At 48.8% G+C, this 24163-nt stretch overlaps 2 protein-coding genes across 2 annotated transcripts; both read left to right on the plus strand.

The window, feature by feature from the left end:
* Positions 1-709: 709 nt before the first annotated feature.
* Positions 710-4332, plus strand: LOC120664140. The gene is made up of 3 exons (XM_039943172.1): positions 710-1159; positions 2420-3969; positions 4054-4332. The coding sequence occupies exons 2-3, from the start codon at positions 2434-2436 to the stop codon at positions 4225-4227; spliced, it is 1710 nt and encodes a 569-aa protein (XP_039799106.1). The 5' UTR covers positions 710-1159; positions 2420-2433; the 3' UTR covers positions 4228-4332.
* Positions 4333-17801: 13469 nt separating this feature from the next.
* On the plus strand, positions 17802-20015 carry LOC120664143 (zinc finger CCCH domain-containing protein 33-like). The gene has a single exon (XM_039943175.1). It carries the CDS (start codon positions 17921-17923, stop codon positions 19679-19681), a length of 1761 nt encoding a protein of 586 aa, XP_039799109.1. The 5' UTR covers positions 17802-17920; the 3' UTR covers positions 19682-20015.
* The last annotated feature ends 4148 nt before the right edge of the window (positions 20016-24163 follow it).

Genomic DNA, 24163 nt, shown 5'->3' on the forward strand with positions numbered 1-24163 from the left:
TAGACACGCATTCCTTCAAAAACCTGGAGTAGTTAGTTACCTGAAAGGACCATAATGATTAAACCATACTCTCACCCGAGCCTAGGGACAGCATAGGATGAAAGATTGATACTTCCACCACGAAACCTTAGTCAGCTACCTCAGTTTGTTTTAGTATGTGTGTTAGGATTGTTATATGAATAGATAGATTGGTACTCCCTCCGTTCCAAATTGTAGGTATTTTTTGGCAAATCTAGATACATAAATTTTGCTAAGCACCTAGATAAACACTATGTCAAGATACATGGCAAAAATTATATATCTAAATTTGGCGAAACAATCAACAATTTGAAATGAAGAAAGTATTTGAAAGACCTTTTAACATGACATAGATTTTATAGTAATTGACGATATATTATAAAATAAAGGGAAAAGTCCGGTTTACACTTTAACTATCGCAAAAGTTTGATTCTCAACCTTAAACTACAAAACCGGATAAAATAGGTCATTTAACTATAGAAACCGGGCAAATGTGGCCCTTGGGGTGGTTTTGAAGGTGGTTTTGTATTTTTAAGAAAAATTAAAAAATTCTAATAAGATCTATAAAATCAAAACTAATTCATTTTTAAATAGAAAAAGAAAAAAGTCTATGTAACCCCCCCAAGTATGGATAGTGGTGCACATAACCCCTCCATCTCCAAAATCGGATGTTGTGCACCCTAAGCTAATTGAAACCGGACAGGGAAACCCCTAGGGTGGTTTTGGATCCCGGTTTTGGCTACCTGGCACGCCACGCTGGACATCTAGACACGGTGGCGCTCAGACCCACTTGCCAGGTGGGCCGGCAGTCAATTTCGGCCCATATACATCGGATCTCAGCAACGGAGTCTCCCCAACTGCCAGAAGCGTCGCCGCGACGCCTCTTCTTCCTCGCCCTCTCCGCGACGCGGCACTCCGGCAAACCAGCGACGAATCCATGATCGGAAGCAACAGTGGTTGAGTGGACTGCTACAGGAGAACGAGGTGAGTCCGCAAAGCTGGATTGACTAGCAGTTGTTCGTATTCTGGTCGCGATTTGTCCTAGGTTTCGGACGATGTTGGGGTTTTCTTGGGTTTTTTGGTCCGCCTGTAAATCGTCCATTTATTCATGGATTGTGTAGTGTGAATTATGTAAAGAAAGTTTCTTTTGGTCGATTCCATAGGGTTCTTGGGGAAATCCACCATTGGGGGCGTGATTTTGGTTATGTAATCTTGACTGTTCTGATCCGCGTTTGCAATGACAGGACGGATGCTATGGATCATCTTGCGATTAGATTCCACTTTGGCGGATATTTTGTCAGTATTGATAGGCAGTTCAAGTATGTGGGAGGTAGTAATGCGATGTCCTATGTTGAAATAGACAAGCTTTCCTTGCCAGAGATCAAAGGGCACCTAGCAGATCATGTGCCTTTAACTGATAGTATTCGTCTGCATTGGTTGATGCCGGGCATGGAGGTCGATAATGGGCTGCAGCTGCTGGTTGATGACAGTTCATGCCAAGTAATGTATGAGCATATGGGTGATGGTGGAGTTGTTGAAATATATGTAGAAGGTGTTGTTAAAGACAAGGACTTAAGATCATTCAGAGAGTTCTACAAGTCTCCTTCAAAGCAATCACAGGCAGGTAGTTCAGCAGGGATCCATGTTGAGGACCCAATTCCATCAGAGAACTCAGATGAGAATGTTGCAGTCCAAGGCAGTGACAATTCACATGAGGATGGTGAAGACCAAGGCAATTCAGATGGTGAAGGCCAAGATTCAGAAACATCAGATGAAGACTACCAGGTGCCTATAGAAGAGGACAGTTCTGCAGAAGATGAAGAAGCTGAGCAGCTGAGACAATTTGCCAAGGAGGTGAAAAGGAACATCAAAGCAAGGAAGATTGGAGTTCATGGTAGCCAGCTTAGTAAAATCTGTCCTGAAAATTTGTTTGATGAAGGATGCAACTTAGAAGATGAAGCAGAACCTTGTTTTGACTCTAGTGAGGACTATTCATATGATGAAAACAGTGATGGAGAAATTGAAAGGTGGAAAAGTCTGGAGAACAGATATGACAGCAAAGCTGCAGTTCAAGTTTTCTCACTTGGCATGGCATTCAGATGCAGTAGGCAGTTCAAGAAGGCAGTTGTAAAATATGGTATGAACACACATAGGCACATCTTATTTCCAAAAGATGAGAAGAACAGGGTCAAAGCTATTTGTTCTTGGCCTGGATGCAATTGGTTGATATATGGGTCCAAAACAAGCAGGTCCGAATGGTTCAAGGTTGTGACCTTTGTAGATGACCACTGCTGCCCACCTAGAAGAGATAACAGGTTGGTAACATCTCCAAGAATTGCAAAGTTTTACTTCAATGAAATCAGAGACAACCCAACATGGAAAGTAAAACTGATCAAGAAAGCAGTTTTGAAGGACATGCTTACAGATGTTTCACTTGCAAAGTGCAAGAGAGCAAAGGCTTTAGTCCTTAAGGCTGCACTGGATTCAATGAAGGGAGAATATTCTAGAGTGTTTGATTACCAGCAGGAGTTGTTAAGGAGTAACCCTGGCAGTACTGTGGTGGTATGTATGAATCCAGATATTATGGACAAATTAGTGTACCAGAGGTTCTATGTTTGCTTTGATGCTTGCAAAAAAGGTTTTCTTGCTGGTTGCAGAAGAGTAATTGGGTTGGATGGATGTTGGTTCAAGGGAGCAACAAATGGTGAGTTGTTATGTGCCATTGGAAGGGATGGCAATAATCAGATGTATCCTATTGCCTGGGCAGCAGTGGAGAAGGAAACAAATGATACTTGGTACTGGTTCCTTGGATTGCTGCAGAAGGACCTAAACATCAATGATGGGGGTGAAGGTTGGGTAATCATCTCTGACCAACAAAAGGGGCTGTTAAATGCAGTGGAAGCTTTGGTTCCAAATGCAGAGCACAGGATGTGTGCAAGACATATATATGCAAACTGGAGGAAAAAATATACAGATAAGGATCTACAGAAAAAATGGTGGAGATGTGCAAAGTCATCATGTAGCACACAGTTCAACTACAATAGGGCATTGCTGGCTAAGGAGACACCAGCTGGGGCCAGGGACATGATGAATACTGCACTAGAATATTGGAGCAGGGCCTTTTTCAAGCTTGGATCAAACTGTGACTCAGTTGATAACAATCTATGTGAGAGTTTCAACCAATGTATCATTGATGCAAGGTTCTTGCCAGTGATATCAATGAATGAGGCCATAAGGCGCAAGGTAATGGTCAGGATTCAAGAAAATAGGGCAAAGGCAGAAAAATGGAAAGGGACAATCTGTCCTAATATATTTAAGAAGCTTAAGATGAATATTGTCAGGTCTGGTAACTGCTATGTGCTCTGGAACGGGCAAGATGGATTTGAGGTGCAAGAGAAAGAGCACAGGAGGTATACAGTTAATTTGCAAGAGAGAACATGTACTTGTAGGTACTGGCAAATATCAGGCCTACCCTGTTGCCATGCAATAAGCTCAATTTACATGGCATCTAAACAACTGGATGACTTCATTGCACCTTGTTTCAAGATTTCAGAGTACATGATGACATATCAGTATTGCTTGCAGCCTGTTCAAGGACCAGACAATTGGCCAATTTCAGACATGCCCAAACCCCTTCCCCCTGCATATGTCAAGATGCCAGGAAGGCCGAAGACAGAAAGAAGAAGAGAACCAGGAGAAGCTCCAAAAGGAACCAAACTAAGCAGGAAGGGAATCAAGATGAAATGCAGTTTATGTAGGAAAAGTACTCACAATGCTAGGAATTGTCCACTAAATCCAGAAGCTGAGAAAAAGAAAAATGCTTACATCAAGAGAGATGTTGCTAGGCAGAAGCAGAAGGAAAGAGAAGCATCTAGCTCGGCTGCTGCAACAATTAACCCAAGTGGGGGATCAACATCTAGTGCCAACAAGAGGAAGAAAACACAGTCATTGGTAAGTTCTGTCATTCTGCAAAGTAATGTTATATCTACATTTTATATGTAAAGTGACTAACCAATATCATCATTTCATATGCAGGGTGATGTGGGCACCCAGCAGAGTCAAGCTCCACACGCTGCAGGAAGAGTAGGCACCCAGCAGAGTCAAGCTCCACAAGCTGCAGGAAGAGTAGGCACCACACATCGGCAGGGAGGCCAAAGTACTACAAAGAGGAGCAGATTGGCACATTTGTTGTTTGGGGACAACTACTGAAACTGGATGTGCAAACTGAAACTTTAGCTTCTGAAGTAGGCCTGGATGGTCAGTCTTTTGGTGTACAGCATGGATGGTCAGTCTTTTGGTGTAGGCATGGATATTAGGAAGGCAGATTAGGTTTAAGTAGGCCATGGTTATGTTAACTATGAAGTGAACATGATTGGTTATGTGATCATGCTTGTGTTGCTATTATGTTGCTTCAAGTGAATCTGAATGGAATTGGACGAACACTTTTGCTTGCTCTCAAACATTCATGTCTCATATAACTGGTTCATCAGATTGCACGTTTTCGTTGGTAACACCACACAATTCTATTGAACAGAACCATCATAATCCAGATACAATTGGGTCATGCATACAAGCCAACACAACTACATGACATCACCTAAACAAAACCCCGCATGTCACAACTCCAAGAGCTACAGCAAACACACACACAATAGTACTGAATGAACTGCAAATGCTTCTTGAACTCAGTTTTGCAGCCATGACTTGCAAGGTAGCATTTTGCTCATCCAACTTCAGCTCCTTTGATATCAATTCTTTAGTGTTTTCTATGTTCTCTTTTTCCAAGGCTTGGATTATTTCCTTCAGGCGCGGAACCTCCAGACCATCACCAAGCCGTAGCTGCAGCTCTGCATTGTCCTTCTTCAACCTCCAGACAGCATCACGCAGGTCCAAAAGCAAGGTCTTCATAAATGGTGTCGGCTCTGGATCAATCCACATGAGGAAACCGCAATCCATATCCGACTGCAAAATGCAAAATGCAAAATCCAAAATCAAATCGCTCATATCACAAGGTAGAACAATGGAAATCGAAAAGATTAGCATGGAAAACATCCAATCCTTACCCTGCCCCTCCTGCATCGGTAGTACCGGCGGCCGGGATTCTCATCGCTCCACGAGATCCATCTCAGTGCCTTCAACCCACAGCGGCACATCACCGCTGGCTCGTAAGTAAGAGGTGCCACCCGGTACGGCACCGGCGCGCCGAGGCCATTGTACCCGTGGGGGCCCCCTCCTCGCCCACTCGAAGCAGACGAGCCGGTTGCTCGGGAGCTTGAAGCTGCCATGGCGCCGGCGCTGGTGCTCCCTTACCTCCCTCGGCAACGACGCTCCTTTCCCTCCCCTCACCACAGGCGCTCCTGTCCCTCTCTCACCCCGTCGCTCCCTACCCTCCCCTGCCTTCTCCCGCGCAAAGTGCCTCCCCTCCCGCGCGTTCCCTCCCATTCCTGCTAAAATAGATGGGGACGGCGACCTAGCGTGACCTGGCAAGTGGGTCTGAGCGCCACCGTGTCTAGATGTCCAGCGTGGCGTGCCAGGTAGCCAAAACCGGGATCCAAAACCACCCTAGGGGGTTCCCTGCCCGGTTTCAATTAGCTTAGGGTGCACAACATCCGGTTTTGGAGATGGGGGGTTATGTGCACCACTATCCATACTTGGGGGGGTTACATAGACTATGAACATAAACTAGTATTATAATTTTTCTAAAAATGTAATCTATCTATTATTCCTCTATTTGAATCTTATTTATTCAAAAATAATAGGCATAACTACAAGCAACCAAAGACTATGAACATAAAAAAATGGATTCAAATAAATGACAAGTACAGTGCCAATAGATAGGTTACAATTTTAGGAAAATTTTGATACACATTTCATATTTTTAATTTAAAATGAATTACTTATGATTTTTTTAGTTTAAATTTGAATACTTTTAATTTTCATAAAATGGAAACCACCTTCAAAACCACCTAAAGGGCCAAATTTGTCCGGTTTCGATAGTTGGATGGTCTATCTTATCCGGTTTTGTAGTTTAAGCTTGAAAATCGGACTTTTGCTATAACTCAAGGGTGTAAAGTAGACTTTTTTCTATAATAAATTGATGACCAAAATATGCCTCTAAAGACTTTTAGAAAAAAACAATGCGTCTATTAAAGTCGAAAAGAGGTAGTGTATAGAGCAACCTCACTCATTTCATGATGTTCTCGCAATTCGGCTCCTGGTTCTCACTTTTTCTGTATCCCCACTTCGTTTCTTTGAGAGGGACTTCTGCCCAGTATCATTTTTGAAACGAAATTCGGGCCATTATCATGTTGTTCTAGAATATCTCGTGGGAATGGCTACCACTTGCACGAACGTGTGCGCCACTTGCAGTTACAACCTACTTCATACGATGAGAAGAAAAGAAAAAGAAAAAAAGGGAGGGGGCAGCCTGTTTCTTGCTTTCAAGCAAGAGCAAACAAACTGGCATCCATGCTGTCGCTCGTACTTCGATCCGAAACAGGTAGGAAAAATCTATGTCCTCGCGTGCGAATCTAGAGCACTCTGTGTTCCTCTGAGCAAAAACACGGCGTTCCAATAATTGGCTTACGTCGCCAAAAACTCACTTTTCTAACAATGGCTAAATTTTCCATGATTACTAGTAAATAAACATTAGCATTCATGCATTATTCACTACAGATTGATGAGATCAAGGTTAATTTTGACTAAAAAGTTTAAGTTTTCCCTACCTCACGTGAAATGTACTTAAAAATCGTTGTCAGGGGATCAAAGTTTTTTTTTTTGGCCTCCGGAGAAGGTTGAATTTGAAGGTATCAAGGTACAGAATTTGACTGCACACAGTCGTGGACAGACAACAATCAAATAGTACATGAACAAACAAAAAGGACGAAGACTAAGCGCCACAAACAGTAACCAGGAAACATTTGGTAACACACGGTGTTTCAGTTTTTTTTTTCTTTCTGTGGTTAAGGAGGGGTCCGGACATTAGATGCCACTAGAAGATGGAGTCACGTGTGGCGCGCAGGGCTCCCGAGCGGCGTGAGAAAGAGTCAAGAAGGGGAACAGGGGCGAGGAGGCGCTTTCAGGGATCACCCCTCGCCGTCTCCAATGGTGGACGTGGTGGTGGCGGCGATGTGACCCGCCCCCACTCCCCACCGCAAATAATCGGCGCCATTATCGCCACACGCCCTACTGCCCTAGGCGAGCGATCGACGCCGGTGGATCGGAGGTGCGCTTGTTCGCATGCACGCGCAAGCTGCCGCCGCTCCGGCGGCCTGCTCGGTGCCGGTCCCTTTCATGGCGGCAGCTGCCGCGAGGAATTCCAAAAGAATTTGTGCGTGGGGTGGGGGGGGGGGGGGGGGGGGGGGCTGAGAGCTACCGAAGGCGATGGGCAGGCGTGCGTGATGCCATGATCCGGCCGGCGTCTGGATGTGGGCTCACCAGCGGTAGCTCGCGTGAGGCCTTCTCGCTGTTTTTTTTTTGGTGGCGGAGATCGCGACGGAACTGCGTGTGATTCCCTTGCGACGCAGGTGTCGTCGTGTCGATGAACAGTGCGGTTTGCTCGGACGTGTGTCTCCGTTGTCGTCCAAGGCATTTCCCAGGGCTGGCACGGTTCTTTTTTTTTTGTGAGCGGTGTGGATATCACAGGCTAAGGATACGTATGGACGATATGCGAATAGTGTGAGTGGAGATTTAACAAGAAGTGACGACGCTAGATTGTGTGGTGTGTGTTGTAGAGGCTGGGGTTGCATAGTTGAAAACACAACCAGAGCAAGAAAATGCCCCTCGAAGCTTTTATCATGAGATAAGAGGGGTGTCAAACCCTTCTACAGATGTGCTTGCACAACCCACGAGCACACGTCACAACCGGAGATACTACATATCAACTGAGGTTTATTGGCCTCCTACACTACCTCTGGACTGTTTTGGGTTCTGAACAACTGATGATGGCAAAGACGACAACCAATAGGTTTTCATGAAAAAAAAAAGAAATAGTGGGTGATGGAGGAGGAAATGCAAGCCAAATCCACCCGGAAACCAAAATGCATGGGAGTCTTTACGTCTATACCATTATAAATGTTCATGATTACGCACATATCATTAAAAAGTTCGGACTTACCTGTGTACCATCGCGCAAACTTTCGTTTACATGTGTGTCATTCCGTCCACCTTCCGTTAGAACTTAACGGTTTGTTTGTCCTGACAGGTCTGTCAGGACAAACAAACCGTTAAGTTCTAACGGAAGGTGGACGGAATGACACACATGTAAACGAAAGTTTGCGCGATGGTACATAGATAAGTCCGAACTTTTTAATGATTTGTGCATAACCATGAACTTTGTAATGGTATAGTCGTAAAAGACTCAAATGCATGACAGGAGCAGAGGATAGAGGAGGAGAAAATTAATAAATGGCAATCATTATCATACGCAAGAAGCGCCCATGATTGCTGCTGAAACCACTAAGCAGCCACCATATAGCTAGGTCGGCAGCACGAAACGAAAGTGGGGTTGGCTCCATCGTCATGCTTGAGACAGACAAGAAAACCTATGTATACTACCTGCAGGCGAGGCGGCTAGCTAAAGGAAGCTCACCACCGGAAAACTCCACGCAAAAATAAAAGGCGTCTCCGTCCTACTCTCCCAGAGAAAAAGGGCGGTCGATCGACCGTTCTTGGTGCAATACCATGTTGGGTTAGGTATCGTCGTCCCTCATTTTATTTGCTGGACCTCTCAGCTGTGATTGACCGAATTAAGCCGAGCCGGGGCAGACTCAGGCTCATGGTAACCCTTGTTGTGCTCGCTCCTACATGATTTGGCATCGATCCGTGGAGTAGCAGCCGCTCGGAGATTAATGGCAAGCAATCAGATTGGTTGATCTGTAAGATCTGTGTGTGTGTTGGGGGGGGGGGGGGGGGGCGGTTATTAGGCTAGGTTTAGTGAAATGTTTAATAGTAAGAGGCAACTACATGGAGAGTCTCATCCATTTAGCATTATGCGCCTCCACATATTTCCGTGTACATCCCATATTTTTTTTCTCTCCTCCACCTTTTTTCTCCCCCATCTTGCCTTCCTCGCCTCCTCCAGCCAGTCGTCCCCACCCCCCTCCCTCCACCGCCCGCGGCCGACGGTGACAATGCCGTCGTGTCGCTCCGCCCGCGTACCACCCTGTCCTTCCTAACCACTGCCCGTGTACCACCATGTCCTTCCTAACCACTTCTACCGTCGGCTCCACACCCCTAATCCTCCATCACCGAACCTCACCGCCTGCATGCCGCCGCCACCGCTGAGCATGCCGCCGCCACCGGCAACCCCTCTGTATCCGGAGAGCTTGCTATTGCTGATCATGGAGCCCCAAACTTGAAAACCCTAAATCCCTAACCCGCCGGAATATACGCTGATCGACAGTATGAGGATTGCTCAATCATTGTGCGCATACTCCGGGTACTCAACACCCGCACACACCACAGCCGTACCTGCTACGCTAGATAGTATGCGCGTGCTGGGTAGGGTCCCGTTTGGTTTGTTTCTAAAATAGCCTAGAATGCACTCTGATCGCTAATTACGGGTGTCAAATAAAAGCAATTTATAAAACCAACTCCACAACCCCTGTGCTAGGAATCTTGAAGAATCTAATGATGCCTTTGATTGTACGATTAGAGGATGGTTATTGTAGCATCACTGTAGGCAATCGCCAATTAATTACCGTTATTACATTCGTCGCAAAAAATTAAACACATTTCTTAAAAAAATTTACAAATAGACTTTATTTAGTACTTCATGTGGAACCTAGAAGACGTCCGGGATAAAGCCCTGGTTGTAACAGTACTCTACCGATAAAGCAACAGTCCGGAAGCATGCGCGAACTCGCGCGTGCGTAATTCGTGAGCGGCAGTAGAATTGTGGAAATGTCAACTTGACGAGACAACCTATAAATAATCGTGCACCCACAGCCACACGCGTGCACGGCCTTAGCTTGACGGGGATGCGCACTAATTCTTGTTAGTGCTAGTTACTAGCACTAGTAGTAAAGATCTTGTTTAGATCATTTTGTATTTTGTATTTTTATATTTTTGGAAGAGAATCTTCAATATTTGAAGTATTAAATGTAGGCTAATCACAAAACTAATTCTGTAAAATACGAGACGAATCTAACGAGCCTAATTTATTCATCATTAGAGCATATTTACTGTAGTATTAATGTAGCAATTTAGTGTCTAATCCCGTCCTATTAGACTCATTAGATTCGTCTCGCGATTTACAGTCCATTTGTGTAATGCGATTTATTTTTCTACTATATTTAGTACACCATACAAGCGATTTATAAAAATTTTGCATTTTGTGTTTTGGGATCTAAACATGTCTAAATGTATTATCCGCATAATAGGTACTATAGCTGATCGCAGAATAAAATGATGCAAGAGCTGTGCGTTGACTGATCCTGATGCCGCGTGACGGGCTTGACTTGCTCCCAATCATCCGCGGGAAGGAAGCTTCGCCGCGCTACTCCAGCAGCTCACCAGGCTCTTCTCAGTTCTCTCCCTCCGCGCGGCCTTGACCGTCGACCGGTCGTCGATCCGCGCCGCGGGGAGGCGCAGCCGGCGGGGGACGGACCGGACGGACGAGCAGGGGGTTCGACGACCGCTGACCGGCTGACCATTGTACGTGTACGTGCCCGGTCTTACCTGACCACGCGAGACGACGACGACGACGACGACGTCCTTGGCTTTTAGCCTCGGGCGGAAGATGCGAATGAAGCCTCCATTATCCGAAACGTCACGGACGGTACACTGGAGGTCTGCAGCTCTAGATTACTTCTCCGGCGAGTCCACGCATCCATCGAGCCGTACAGCGTAACACGCAGTTGAGCACCACTTCTGGACCTGCGGCCTGTGGCGATCACTGGCCGCGAGCTCAAGACGCCACCATGCCAGCCGCCAAGTGAAGTAAGTGCCGGTAAACCGCAGGGAGTAAAATTAAATCGGCTCGTGACAACTGCACAAGCAAGTATCAGTGTCAACGATGACAAATAAAGCGAATGGTTGGGAGGATGCCGGTCGGATGACTGGCCGGCCGGGTCTCTGGCGACGATGGTCTGCGAGAGAATTTTGAGCTGCTGACTTTGCCACTGCACGATATTCCATTCCATCGTCGGCCCGGAGCTATGCAGCGACAGCGTCAGCGCCGGAGGGTACGGTGCAGTGCAGGCGCGTCAGCGTCTGCGCGGAGTGTGCACGGGCAGGGAACAGGGTGGATCGGGGATGAGCTAGCTAGTTTTTGCTCAAACTTGTTTTGAAAGCAGTGCTCGGACGACTCTGAATAATCCTCCTCACATGCATCGTCATGTTCATCGATTGATCCATATATAGTACAAGAGGCGCAGAGAGAATTCATGGCGACGCTTCTTTTTGAACGATAGAGATCATGCTCCAGCACAAAAACTTAGGGGGAGTTTAGTTCCCAATTTTTTCTCTACAGTACCTGTCACATCAAGTTTTCGAAGATATGCATGGAGCATTAAATGTAGTTGGAAAAAATAACTAATTACACAGTCTAACTGATTCCAACGAGATGAATCTAATGATATTAATTAATCTATGATTGGATATTAATTGTCAAGTAACAACGAAACGTGCTACAGTATCCAAACCTAAACTTTTTCACCAACTAAACACCCCTTTATTAGATTCTTCTCTCTTGCCTTTTTCTTAAAAACAAATGATAGAACTGGTCCTCTTCATAAATTGGAATTTATACTCACCACCAAAGCCTGCACCACCCACACTGACATCCATGCAGGCACGTACACAGTAGTACGCATCTGGAGAGGGATAGTGCATAATAGACAATAGTAGTACTAATGCGCTGGTCCTGAACTGCTGCTAGCTACTCGCTGCTGGATAGATCGAGTTCCACACGTGGAATCCATTTCTCTCGTGCGCACGGCTCGCTATGCTATTTGCCACTAGCAACCACCAAGTGTACGTTTGTTTGCTCTACACAATTTTACATACTCTCCACCCTCGCACGTCGCACCCGAGGGCCGAGGGTGGGTGGGAGAACTTCAGAAGCGGGAGCAGGGCGCTCCCGAAACAGAGCGGGGGGGGGGGGTCGCCCCCGACGCGGGCGGCTCGGGCGCTCCCAAACCCCAGCTGCCGCCCGTGCGGCCTTCCTCCCCTCCGCCGCCACCCGAAAGGGCTGCCTGGAAGCTCGGACGGCCCGTGGTGAAGGCGGCGGCGTGGCTCCTTCCCCCTCTCCTTCAGCGGTTCGGCGCGGACGTGGCCGTCTCGTCCTTCGGTGGGGGCTCGTCGGCGCGGCGCTTCGCGGCGGTGGTGACGGGAGGGCACGGATTCGGCGTCGCCCGGCCGTGTGGTGGGTGGTGCGCGCCTGTGTGTGGGGGGGGGGGGGGGGAGGGCGGGGGCTGGTGCAGATTGGGCGCGCGAGAGGCTGCCGGCGGCGGGCGGATCTCTATAGCTGAGCGGAAGGCCGGCGCGAGGAGCTGCGGGCGGCCGGGGCTGGCTGCTGGCCTTGGCCGGGGCTGTTGGCGGCAGGCAACTGCAGCTGGTTGCGGCCTGCTGCGGCCGGCGGCTGTGGCCGGGTGCCGTGGTCGTGCCTGGCCGTGGCCGTGGTCACGTCCGAGTGCCGCCGCTCTACCGGCTCTGGGCCATGGCGGCCCGATGTTAGTGGAGTCGGGGCGTGCTGCGCGCGTGCGGCGGGTGCTGAGGTGTGGAGGTGGTGCTCCTCCTCTCTCCTCTGATGGCTATATTGGTCCAGCGTCGCCTTGGTGGTGGGGCTGGGGTCGGCTGGTGCTTGCTGGTGGCGCCGCGATGGTGCTTCGGGGCTGCGTCGGGCTTCTTCCAGTTGAGGCGTTGCGAAGGAGAGGAGGGGCGAGCTACTGCCTAGTCCAAGTGTGTGCGACAGGCACGGTGCTTAGTCGGGCGAAAGCCTCCACTGACGGTCTTGTCGGTGGCGATTGTGGCTGCGCCCTTGTGGCGTCGTTCTTCCTGTTGGGGGCACCACTGTGATGCACCGTGTCCTACTGCACGGGGTCCTCTAGGGTGAAAACCCTATCCATTTATGGACGTGCGACAGCGGCACTTTTGGCGTCGTGCCCTCCTTGGAGGCGCCGCATCTAAAGACCTGCTTTGGCTACGCAGTGGTGGTGGTTGGTTGGCGGTGTTGCTTGTGCGCAACGGCAGAGGAGGCGCGCGTAGTCCGTGCTGGCGGGGAGGTGCAGAGGGCCTATGGATGCTGGAGGCCTTGAGTTGACGCGCATGGTGCGGTGGTGACTCCGGTGACGGCTGGACGGAAGTGTCGCTCTCATTGCGGTTTCGGATATTTGAGTCCTTGGCAGAGGAGTGCGAGGCGGTGGGAGAGGCGAGGCCCCCACGCAGAGTGACTAGGATCAGTGGTTTTCATCGGCGCTGCGACGAAAGTGTTCTTCTGAAGCTCCACTGAGACAGGGGGATCGACGATCGTGTGTGTGCGGCTTGAGGGGGATAGTCCCATGGTGGAGGAGTTCGAGTTGCCGCTTAGGCCTGCAGCGGGCTGCGACATTTGACGTGGCACAGTGTTGGTGACGACGGCGCAGTTCGCGGGTGGCTTCTTATGGCTCTTCTCCCAGGTTGTGGCGGTGTAGTGTTTTGTTATGTGCATTGTTTGCGTGTGTTGTTTGTGTGGTGGTGGTGTTCGCTTCGGCGCGTTATGTACGAATGCTTCTTCTTCTTATATAATATGGCAGGCTCCTGCCTTTTATTTCAAAAAAAAACAATTTTACATACTATATAGAGATCATACAGTAGTAGGGTTTGGAACTTAGGATATCAACAAACCGCTGGATAATAAATTGTTGGTAAATTAAAGCAACCGTGATACACTAGAGTTTCTTATCCCTTTCCTCCTCTTTTTGCGTAAACTTGTCTTTCCTTCGTGTTGGTGACCGGACAAGAGTTCCACCGTTCTCCGTACATGATTGTTGTGCATGCATAAGTAACCGTGTTACTCGATACCGCCAAAAGACAATTCACGGGAGTTGGTACGTTTTCTCGATGCTTTAACCCCTGCTGGCCTTGGTTTTTCTTTTAACGTACGCGTTTCAGATTTTGTAGACAGAGATTGCGCACCGGGATCCCTCTAGCACCAAAGGCCCCGTTTAGTTCCCAAAAATTTTCACCCAAAAATTTTCACCTCCTCTTTAAAACACATATATGAAGCACTAAATATAATTAAATAATAAAACTAATTACACAGTTTGGATGTACACGACGAGACGAATCTTTTGAGCCTAATTAGGGCATGATTAGCCATAAGTGCTACAGTACCCCACATGTGCTAATGATGCGATCAAAGGCCTCAAAATATTCGTCTCGCGGTTTCCAAGTGAGTTCTGAAATTAGTTTTTTAATTAGTGTTCGAAAAGCTCTCCCGACATCTGGTCAAACAACGACGAGACACCCAAAAATTTTTGATTTTGGAAACTAAACGCTCCCAACCAGTACGATCGATGGGACTTGGCGTAGAATGACTTATCACTATCAACCAGTGCCATCTGCCAATCGGATAGCGCCGCAGGAGGACCACTATAGATGCATGGGACGATGAGATGAACACGGTACGGCGAATCCGTTCAGTTCGGCCCGCTATGACTAGTAGCTGATGTTAATTTATTATAAAAAAAATACTACTGTTTAGCTGCTGGCTGATGGTTAATAAGACAGCTGAACAGAGCGATTAATAAGGTTTGGGGAGAATACTGGTAAATTAAAGAAAAGGAGGACAAGATGAAAGGCAAGTAGCTTGAGCTAGCTAGCTAGGCAACACAGCTGCATGCGCTCCTGTTTGGTAAATTTCGTGAAAAGAGAATTTTATATTTATGAAGTATTAAATGAAATCTATTTGTAAAATCTTTTCACATATAGGTGTAACTTTGCGAGTCGAATCTAATGAGCCTAATTAATTCATGATTGGGTACAGTAATGCTACAGTAATCATGCTCTAATCCTCTAATTGCACGGTCAAATGTCTCATTAGCTACATTATTACTACAGTACACATGGTTGCGGAGGTGTTTTTGTAATTAGACTTCATTTAATATCTCTAATTAGTTGTCAAAATGGCGAAAAGTTTTGGCGAAATGTTTTTCACCCACAACCAAACATGTGTGTGTAATCTTCAACCGTCAGATAAAAAGTATAGCTCGTCTTTCTTTCTAATCACGCAGACTAAACCGAGATCGATGACACAAACAATGCAACAGGCGCGGATTCTAGTCTCGTCCCCCAGATCGGATCTGATCCAGCGCTATCCATCACGATGCCTCTTCTCCTCTGCCAGTGTCGTTGTCGTCCCATCATCCATCCAGGAAGCTGAAGCAAAAGGAGGAGCGTTGACGCGGTCGCGATGACAAAGCCCAAACCAAACCAAAGCCCATCGTCCGGCTAACCGCAAAAGGCGAAGGCGGTTAATCTAACGGCGCGGGAGAAGCAGCAGGCAGTGGAAGACTGACTCGGAAAGCCATCGCGCGTGGGCCCACCACCACCACGCGCCACCCGCCCGCCCAATCACCAGCCACTCTCACTGGCCGCGGGCCCGGGCACGCTCCACGCGCGGGTACCGTATGGGTGTGCGCGCCCGGCTCAAAAGTCAAGGCCAAGCGGAGCGCGCCACGTGTGCCCCCCGGGAGCCCGATATTTGCCGGCATGGGCGCGGTGACGTGGCGACCCGGGGCTCCGCTGTCGGCATCCAGCGCGCGGGCGTGGGTGGGCCCGGCACGCGCCGGCGGCGGGGCCGGCGCGTCAGCGGTGACGGACGCGCCGGGGGGCAAAGGTAAGGTAACGGCGTGAGCTGCCGCGCACGGCACAGTGGCGCACGCGTGAACCTCGACTTGTCAAAGCTGCCGTCACGTGCTGCGTGCACCACTGCGCGCTCGTGCTACAGCCACATGGTATTAGAGAACACTGAACACTGGTTGCTAGGTGTAAGGAGTATCTAAAGATACTACTAATACTATTTTCAAAAGAAAAATTACTAATATCTCTCCATTTAGTCTTGTCAGCCAACCACCAAATCAGCACCAGCCACCAGTCAGCCAACCAGCAGTATTTTTCCCTCACAACAATCAACACTAGCCACCAGCCACACTCAGTCGAATAGAGTTAATAGTTTTGTAGTTGAAATGTTATAACTTATAATTGTTACTCCCTCCATCCTATCATAAGTGCACTTCTAGAGTTTAAAATTTATTCTAAAATAAGTGTACACATAGAATAGAGCAAGCTAATTTTAGTTGTATTTTTTTACTTTCTCTTTTCTTAAGGTAGTGTTGGATCAATGGATACCGTCTCTCTCTATTTTTTTGAAGAAGGAATAAAGAAGAAAAGGAAGGAAGGAAGAAGGAGACAAGTAAGATGAGCACACTCTTCGGTATATTGTGTCGATTTCTTGAGGTGCAATGATTGTATATTTATGAATATAAATGCATATTTTAGAAAACCCTACTGCTCCTATGTTTTGGCGGCTTGTCGTTTGTTATAGGACGGTGGAAAAGAAGCCGCAGCTCTATGAATTTACACTCACAAACTTAGACCGGAGCAGTAGAGGTTTCATCACATAAGGAAAAACAACAAGATGTCAAGTGCTGCATGATTGAAATAAATTCGGGCTGACTCAAGGTCTCCGGCTATGTTTTTAGTCATCCTCAACTTTTGTAAGGGCTACAAATAGAAACCAACCATGTTTATCTCTAGGTTCGAATTGGGTCGCAACTCACAAGCTAGTATTTGACTCAACTGCAGCAACGTGTGCTGTATCTTTTCAAACCTACGCATGCAATCTTTTTTTTTCCACGTTACAAGTACCACAACTGTACAACAGCTTCACGTATCATTGTACTACTCAAGAAAAATGTTTGTTGCATACGGTAAATTTCTCCATGACAAATCTTACACTGACCGTCACGCATAATGTGAACAGAGAAATTTGTGCGAAGCATTTAGGATTTCCTCTTGCACCCAAAAGTCGTTTAACTAGTGTACTGCTCCATGATGGTTTTTGGTGAGGTCGTGGCCCTCCCTGCCAAAGAAACATGTGTACCTCATCCCCTTGTAACATCCATGGTACCCGCAGCTCCAACTCCACCTTAAAAAACAAAACTTTTTTTTTCTTCTTCTTCTTATCAACACGGAGATCATTCGGCTGTGTTTCGACATGGGGAGGTGAGGCACTGAGGGAGGAGAGGACGACAGCAACCCGAGAAAAAATAATAAAAACCGAGGAAAAACGAAGGGAGCAAGAAGCAACGACGACTTGTGCGCGTCCTGCTTTTGACCACGCGAGCTCGGGGACACTAGAAAACAAATCCAAAGCAAACCCCAAGAACATATAAAAATCCCTCTCCTTTTTTTAAAAAAAAATTCTCTCTCTCCGCGAACAAAACCAACGATGGCGAAAGCCACACACGGGGAGAGAGAGTGATGACTCGACTGATGAGAGGGAGAGGTGAGGAGGGAGAGGGAGGGAGAGAGACCATCCCAGCTGCTTCGTGTCCTACTTATCTCTTTCAGCCCCCACCCCGGCCATCCTCCATTGACCATGTTCTGCTCTATTGGACTCCAGCCAACCAACAGTATTTTTTTTTTCACACCACTCTAACAGCAGTCTAACACCAATCAACCAATAATATTTTTGTCTCACACCACGCGAGGAGTAGCCTCCACCACCGGCCAAACGAACAGCGCTACTACCCCCACCCCCCCTTCTACATATACCCCTCCCGCCCCCTTCCCCTTCCTCCTCAACCCACCCACCTCCCACCCCTCACCACCGCGTCACTGATCCAAGGATCGGATCATATCGCCCGATCCTGCCTCGCCTCTGAACGAGAACGCGTCTTGCTGTGATTCCTTCACTATGTGCTCCGGGCCTCGCAAGCCGTCGACCCCGCCGCTGCCGGCGGCGACGGCCAAGGACTCGGCGATGACGGCGGCCCTGCTCCTGGAGCTGGCGGCGGCGGACGACCTCGTGGCGTTCCGGCGCGCCGTGGAGGAGGACAAAGTCTCGGCCTTGGACGCCGCGTGCCAGTGGTACGGCCCCTCCGCGGCGGGGGCCCGCCCGCGCCTCGAGCTGCGCACGCCGGCCATGGTCGCCGCGCTCTACGGGAGCACGGCGGTGCTGGCGTACGTGCTGTCCGCCGCGCCGGCGGAGGCGGCGCGCGCCTCGCCCACGGACGGCGCCACGCCGCTCCACCTCGCCGCGGCCGGCGGCGCCGCGGGCGCCGTCGCGGCCGCGCACCTCCTCCTCGCAGCGGGCGCGTCCGCGGACGCGCTCGCCTTCTCGGGCCTCCGCGCCGGCGACCTCCTCCCGCGCGCCAACGCCGCCGCCGAGAGGGACAGGGCGCTCCGCGTGCTCCTCAAGTCCCCCGCGGTGTCGCCCTCGTCCTCCCCCAAGAAGTCCGCCTCGCCGCCGCCGGCCCCGGAGCCGAGGAAGGAGTACCCGCCCGACCTCACGCTCCCGGACCTCAAGAGCGGCCTCTTCAGCACCGACGAGTTCCGCATGTACAGCTTCAAGGTGAAGCCCTGCTCCCGCGCCTACTCCCACGACTGGACCGAGTGCCCCTTCGTGCACCCCGGCGAGAACGCGCGCCGCCGCGACCCGCGCCGCTACTCCTACAGCTGCGTCCCCTGCCCCGAGTTCCGCAAGGGCGGCGCCTGCCGCAAGGGGGACAACTGCGAGTACGCGCACGGCGTCTTCGAGTGCTGGCTCCACCCGGCGCAGTACCGGACGCGCCTCTGCAAGGACGAGGTCGGCTGCGCGCGGCGCATCTGCTTCTTCGCGCACAAGCCGGAGGAGCTCCGCGCCGTCAACCCCTCCGCGGTCTCCGTCGGCATGCAGCCCGCCGTGTCCTCGCCGCCCAACGGGCTCGACATGGGCATGCTCCACCCCGCGTGGCCCTCCTCCCCGGCGAGCAGGATCAAGACCGCGCTCGCCGGCCGGGAGCTGGACTTCGACCTCGAGCTGCTCGCGCTCGACCAGTACCAGCAGAAGCTGTTCGACAAGGTGTCTTCGCCGAGGGCCAGCTGGGGCTCGGCCGGCGGGATCGGGTCGCCGCTGCCCACCGCGGCGCCCGCCAGAACCATGCCGGACTACACGGACCTGCTCGGCTCCGTCGACCCGGCCATGCTGTCCCAGCTTCACGCGCTGTCGCTGAAGCAGGACGGTGACATGCCGGTGTACAACTCCATGGCGGACACCCAGCTGCACATGCCGACCTCTCCCTTGGTGAGCGCGAACACCGCGTTCGGTCTCGACCACTCCATGGCCAAGGCCATCATGAGCTCCCGCGCCTCGGCGTTCGCCAAGCGCAGCCAGAGCTTCATCGATCGCGGCGGCCGCGCACCGGCCACCCGCTCCCTCATGTCGCAGGCCACCACCGGCGCCCCGTCCATGCTCTCCGACTGGGGATCGCCGGACGGCAAGCTGGACTGGGGCGTCCAGGGCGACGAGCTGCACAAGTTCCGCAAGTCCGCGTCTTTCGCTTTCCGTGGGCAATCCCCGGCGCCGGTGCCAGCCCCCACCGAGCCAGACGTCTCATGGGTGAACTCTCTTGTCAAGGACGGCCACGCCGGCGACATATTTGCGCAGTGGCCGGAGCAGGAGCAGATGGTGGCCTAATTCATCGTTGGCTCATAGCATCTAGCTGACCAAAGTTCTTTCCTTCAATTATGTTTTCCCCTTTGTTTGCTTAATTTGATTCGTATGAGATGTTTTTTAGTACATATATAGGCTGTTCACAATAATTATATTTGTTCATCAATCAACAAGAAGCATGGATGCCCCCCAAAGGGAGCTTATACTGATGAAGAACAGCCAATGTTTACTCCTTTCTTTCTTTTGTTTCTCCTCTCAACGGTTTTATAAATACATATGTACACAGGAATTCCAACAAGAGTTTATTTACTCTGCTTGTTATATGAAAGATATCTGGAGAGCAGCAAGATTTGATTCATGTGCTTTCTGCCTTTATGACAATTGACAAACACTATGAGAAATTCTATGCTTATCTGCTGTACTCTTCTCACGGCCGTGTGTAGCAGTATATATTCCCGATCCTTCTCTGAGCATATCTTCCTTTGCTTGATTCTTCTTCTATTTAAAAATGAATAAAAACAAGTGGAATGAGCCATTTGCAAATTCGCTATTGCTTCTCCTTGCCAAGTGGTTGGTGGGCCATAGGAGGTTGACTGCAAAGCAATCACAGGTTAGTTTAGTGGACATGGTGGCGTCATGCTCCAGTTTATCATCACTAAGGAGGCATTCATGGATGGACCGAAGGCAGAAACAAGTTTAACGAATTATTGTTGTGTTGGTGGGTTAGGCACAAAACACAGAAAGGCCCCAAAATCTGGGCATATATGCGGCCAATATATTTGATTAGAAAATGAGCATATTGAGTCATTTAATATTTTTTAATGTTGCCAATGTTGATTTTGCTTTGACAAAAATGGTTCTTCTAGAACTCTTGACCTTTTCCTCCGATCCATTAACTGGCCGATTTCTCTTCTTTTGTCCTTTTACTCTTTTTTGGCTTTGTTTAGATCCCAAAACGCAAAATGTAAAATTTTTGTAAATCGCTTGCATAGTGTACTAAATGTAGTCAAAAAATAAATCGTATTATACCAATGGACTGTAAATCGCGAGACGAATCTAATGAGCCTAATTAGGATGTGACTAGACACTAAATTACTACAGTAATACTACAGTAAACATGCTCTAATGATAAATTAATTAGACTCATTATATTCGTCTCGTAGTTTACAGACGAGATCTGTAATTAATTTTGTGATTAGTCTACATTTAATACTTCAAATGTTGAAGATTCTCTTCCAAAAATGCAAAATACAAACTGATCTAAACACACCTTTTTTTTATAGCAAAGTCCTTTTACTCCTTTTGTTTCCCTGTGTCTGCATATTATATATCACGACAAAACGAGTATCGTCGTCCATGCTCTCTGTTTCTTTTAATATGCATGGTGCAGCTGTTGTGTTTGGATACTCCGAATTATTGCACCTAAAAAGTATTCAGTTCTTAATCATGCTGGAATATTGTTGTTCTTGAGTATTCTATGTCTATCCAGGTATTGAATCATCAACGATGTTCTGTCTTGCCAGCCTCTCTCATCTATGATCAACCTTTAGTTTATTTGGGCATCATGAAACATGCTGATATTGGTGTGGTTATCAAGCACCATTGCACCAATGCTTTTACCTTAAATTATCTGTGCAGATGTACTTATAGTGGAGTTGCTTCTACTTGCCTCCTGTATCTCTGCTCTTCCTTTCTGCCCAATTTCTTCCAATCTACTTCTCAGCCTGCAATTTACAATGTAACAGAAAGGATCAACCACTTGGTAACTTACCTACCAATTAAGGATAATAGCTTGTTCATATTTATATGATTATGGTTGCTTAAGGGGTTAATCTGTATGCAGTCAACCCATAATGTGCAAGACTAAGGCAACTGCTTGAGTAGAATGTCTAAATGATATCGATATCGAGTAAATTAAAACTTACTTGCGTCACAAGGAGGTTTGCATTGAAGCTGCCTGAACAATTGGTTAGTTTGGTCTTCGTTTTCATGTGAGGCATTCAAACCTTGCTGCGAAAGCAATCCGCACTATTTTATCGGTTCGACGACTGGCGACAAATCCTGTTCCAGATAGAGATAGGTACTCAGATTATGTGGCCTATTAGCATGTGATGCCCCAGTTCTTCTTATCTCCAAGCACTGATTAAGAAATGGAGCATCTTTCTTCCCCTGGTTAGAAAACTGAAGCTTTCCTCTTCACGGGACTGATTATATGTCCAGTGCATTTGTCATCGATGTGGACGTCAGGAGACCGTTCTTATGCAATGGACACATCATTGACCTCATCTTCGTTGAAACTTTCCGACAAATTATTTGCTCGTCGATTCGCCTGAAGAAAAGAAATCCAAGCGCACAACCTCCCTGAAAGTTTCCTTCCATGTTGCAGCTTTGAAATCTGACAAGATTCAGAACCCTCCAAAACCTCTCAGCATCTTATCTCAAGAGCGGAAGAGCGTGTTCGTTGAAGATGATTTGTTGGTCTAATCCATGGAGACTCCGACAAATCTCGCAGTATCAGGAAACGTATTGTTTATTATCTTGATAAAGACTTGGTTTACTGTACTTGGTGAGAATTATTCTTTATCAAAATGCTAATTTGTATAAACCTTAGAGCAACAGTCTGCAACAATAATTTATACGAAACCAATTCAGATGCCGTTGAGTTAATCAGGTGCTAGTACATGGGTTTGATTGAAGTGGTGAGAAGATAAGGTACGTACAGTTTCAAGGCTTGGCAGAGCAGAGACAACGCAGGCTCCTGAGATATTCAGGTCCAGCAATCTCTGAACCCCTCTGCTACGATGTTTGCATTCATGTCTTATTTTTTACAACTCGATCAATCCTTAGCTTCTAATTGCATGTCTTGCCAGAGCATTTCCTGGCAGAGGCAAGGCACACCCAACACTTAACTGCATAATTTCATCTGTTGCCTCACACTTGAGCTCTGAATCTGATCAAGGCCGCCTAACTCCATCAGGGAGACAACATTTGCAGCTTCGTGCTCGGCATAGTAACAGTCCTTCAGTAACAAGTTCTTACCCGGAAGAAAGGCACCCGTAGCATCACTGATGTCTGATCAGAACAACTGAGAGATCACTGAAATTTGATGGCCATACGTCCTCTGAATTCGGGGTCCAAATCAAGCAACTATTAGCAATGGCAACACTGTCTGCGAGTACTAGATTTCAGATGTGTTGCTATCATGAAACCACTGCCTCCAGAGCTTTTGCAGTACTCGGAGCAGACATGCACAAATGATTGGATGCCAAATGAAAAACGAGGTTTCAGAAACTGTGATTATGCCGTGTTGGGCTGGCTTGATCATCTGATTAGAAGCAGATGCAAGATGCCGCGTAACTGCTTAACAGGACTGAGACAAGGGCCAAGAGACGTCCCTGTCTCACGGCATTGAAGGCCCGGCTTGATTGAGCTCGGCTGCCGGGGCAAGCCCTAGAGAAGTAGAGATGCTCAAGGAAAAAGTGCCTCCCTCGTCGACCGCCATGCCCGCAAGAATATTTTACAAACGCCGCGCATATTGTACATATAACCCCCTATATTGGATCATATTATTAATCGAGATCCAATATTTTACATATAACCCCTATTTCGACTCGCTACTATTAATCGTGATCCGATATTTTTCAAAAACGACCCTGGTGTATTTACGTATAACCCCTCGTTTTGGTATCCGCAGACCGCAGGGCAAACACGCCGGCGGTGGCGGCCGCCGCCGCATCCCGTTCCAATCCACCCCACGCTCTCAAAGCCTAGCACCACCAACCAAAGCAGATTCGCCGGCCGGCTTCTTCGTCAAGGACCGGGAGCGCGCGATTTGCCGGCTCCGGTCGATGCACGCGCCGTCGCTATCCGTCGCCCTCGTCTGGTCAGCGCGGGCGAGACGGCGCCTCCGGTTGGTCGCGTCATGCCGGCGTCGACGGTGGCTGGGCTTCTGCAGGCTAGCATTTGTATAGCTCGCAATTGTGCTGGAAACGTCAACCTTCTGGCTTCTTTGCTTTACTTGTAGACATCATTTGCACTGTACAGCCCTGACGAAGTTTTGATCGTTACCACTATCTTTTCACCTCACGCTGTTCAAGCTAATCAAATGATTTGAATATCCTACCCTTTTTTGTTTCCATACAGTGGCGGAGCTCGCCCAAAATTCTAGCTGGGGCAGAAAGGAAAGGCAAGGTCGCCGCCTCGTCGGTCGACCTCGCGTCGCCGGAAGCTTGCCTACGGCGTGCATCGATGGTGGGTGGCGGCGCGGGAGCGCGGTGGCAGAGCACTGCGGTAGTGGGCGGCGGCGTGGCACGGCGCACACTGGTAATGGGTGGCGGCGCGGCGGGCTAGAGCGCGAAGCCGAAGCGCTATGGCGGTGGTCAGTGCCAGTCATCGGCTCGCCGGCATCGCTGCGACCAACCTTTCCCATCCCACCAATTCCTCCTTCAAAGCAGCCTCCCACCTGCGCTTGGGCCGGTGCCGCGCAGCTTAGGGCCGGTCGGCCGG

Source organism: Panicum virgatum, chromosome 3N (genome assembly GCF_016808335.1).
Source record: "Panicum virgatum strain AP13 chromosome 3N, P.virgatum_v5, whole genome shotgun sequence".
Classification (NCBI taxonomy): domain Eukaryota; kingdom Viridiplantae; phylum Streptophyta; class Magnoliopsida; order Poales; family Poaceae; genus Panicum; species Panicum virgatum.

What these genes read in the sequence shown, in the direction of transcription:
- LOC120664143 (XM_039943175.1), top strand. Translation starts at nt 17,921, where the DNA reads ATGTGCTCCGGGCCTCGCAAGCCGTCGACCCCGCCGCTGCCGGCGGCG.
- LOC120664140 (XM_039943172.1), top strand. Translation starts at nt 2,434, where the DNA reads ATGCTTACAGATGTTTCACTTGCAAAGTGCAAGAGAGCAAAGGCTTTA. An exon ending in GGAAGAAAACACAGTCATTG is followed by an intron (nt 3,970 to 4,053) that starts GTAAGTTCTGTC and finishes TTTCATATGCAG; the next exon opens with GGTGATGTGGGCACCCAGCA.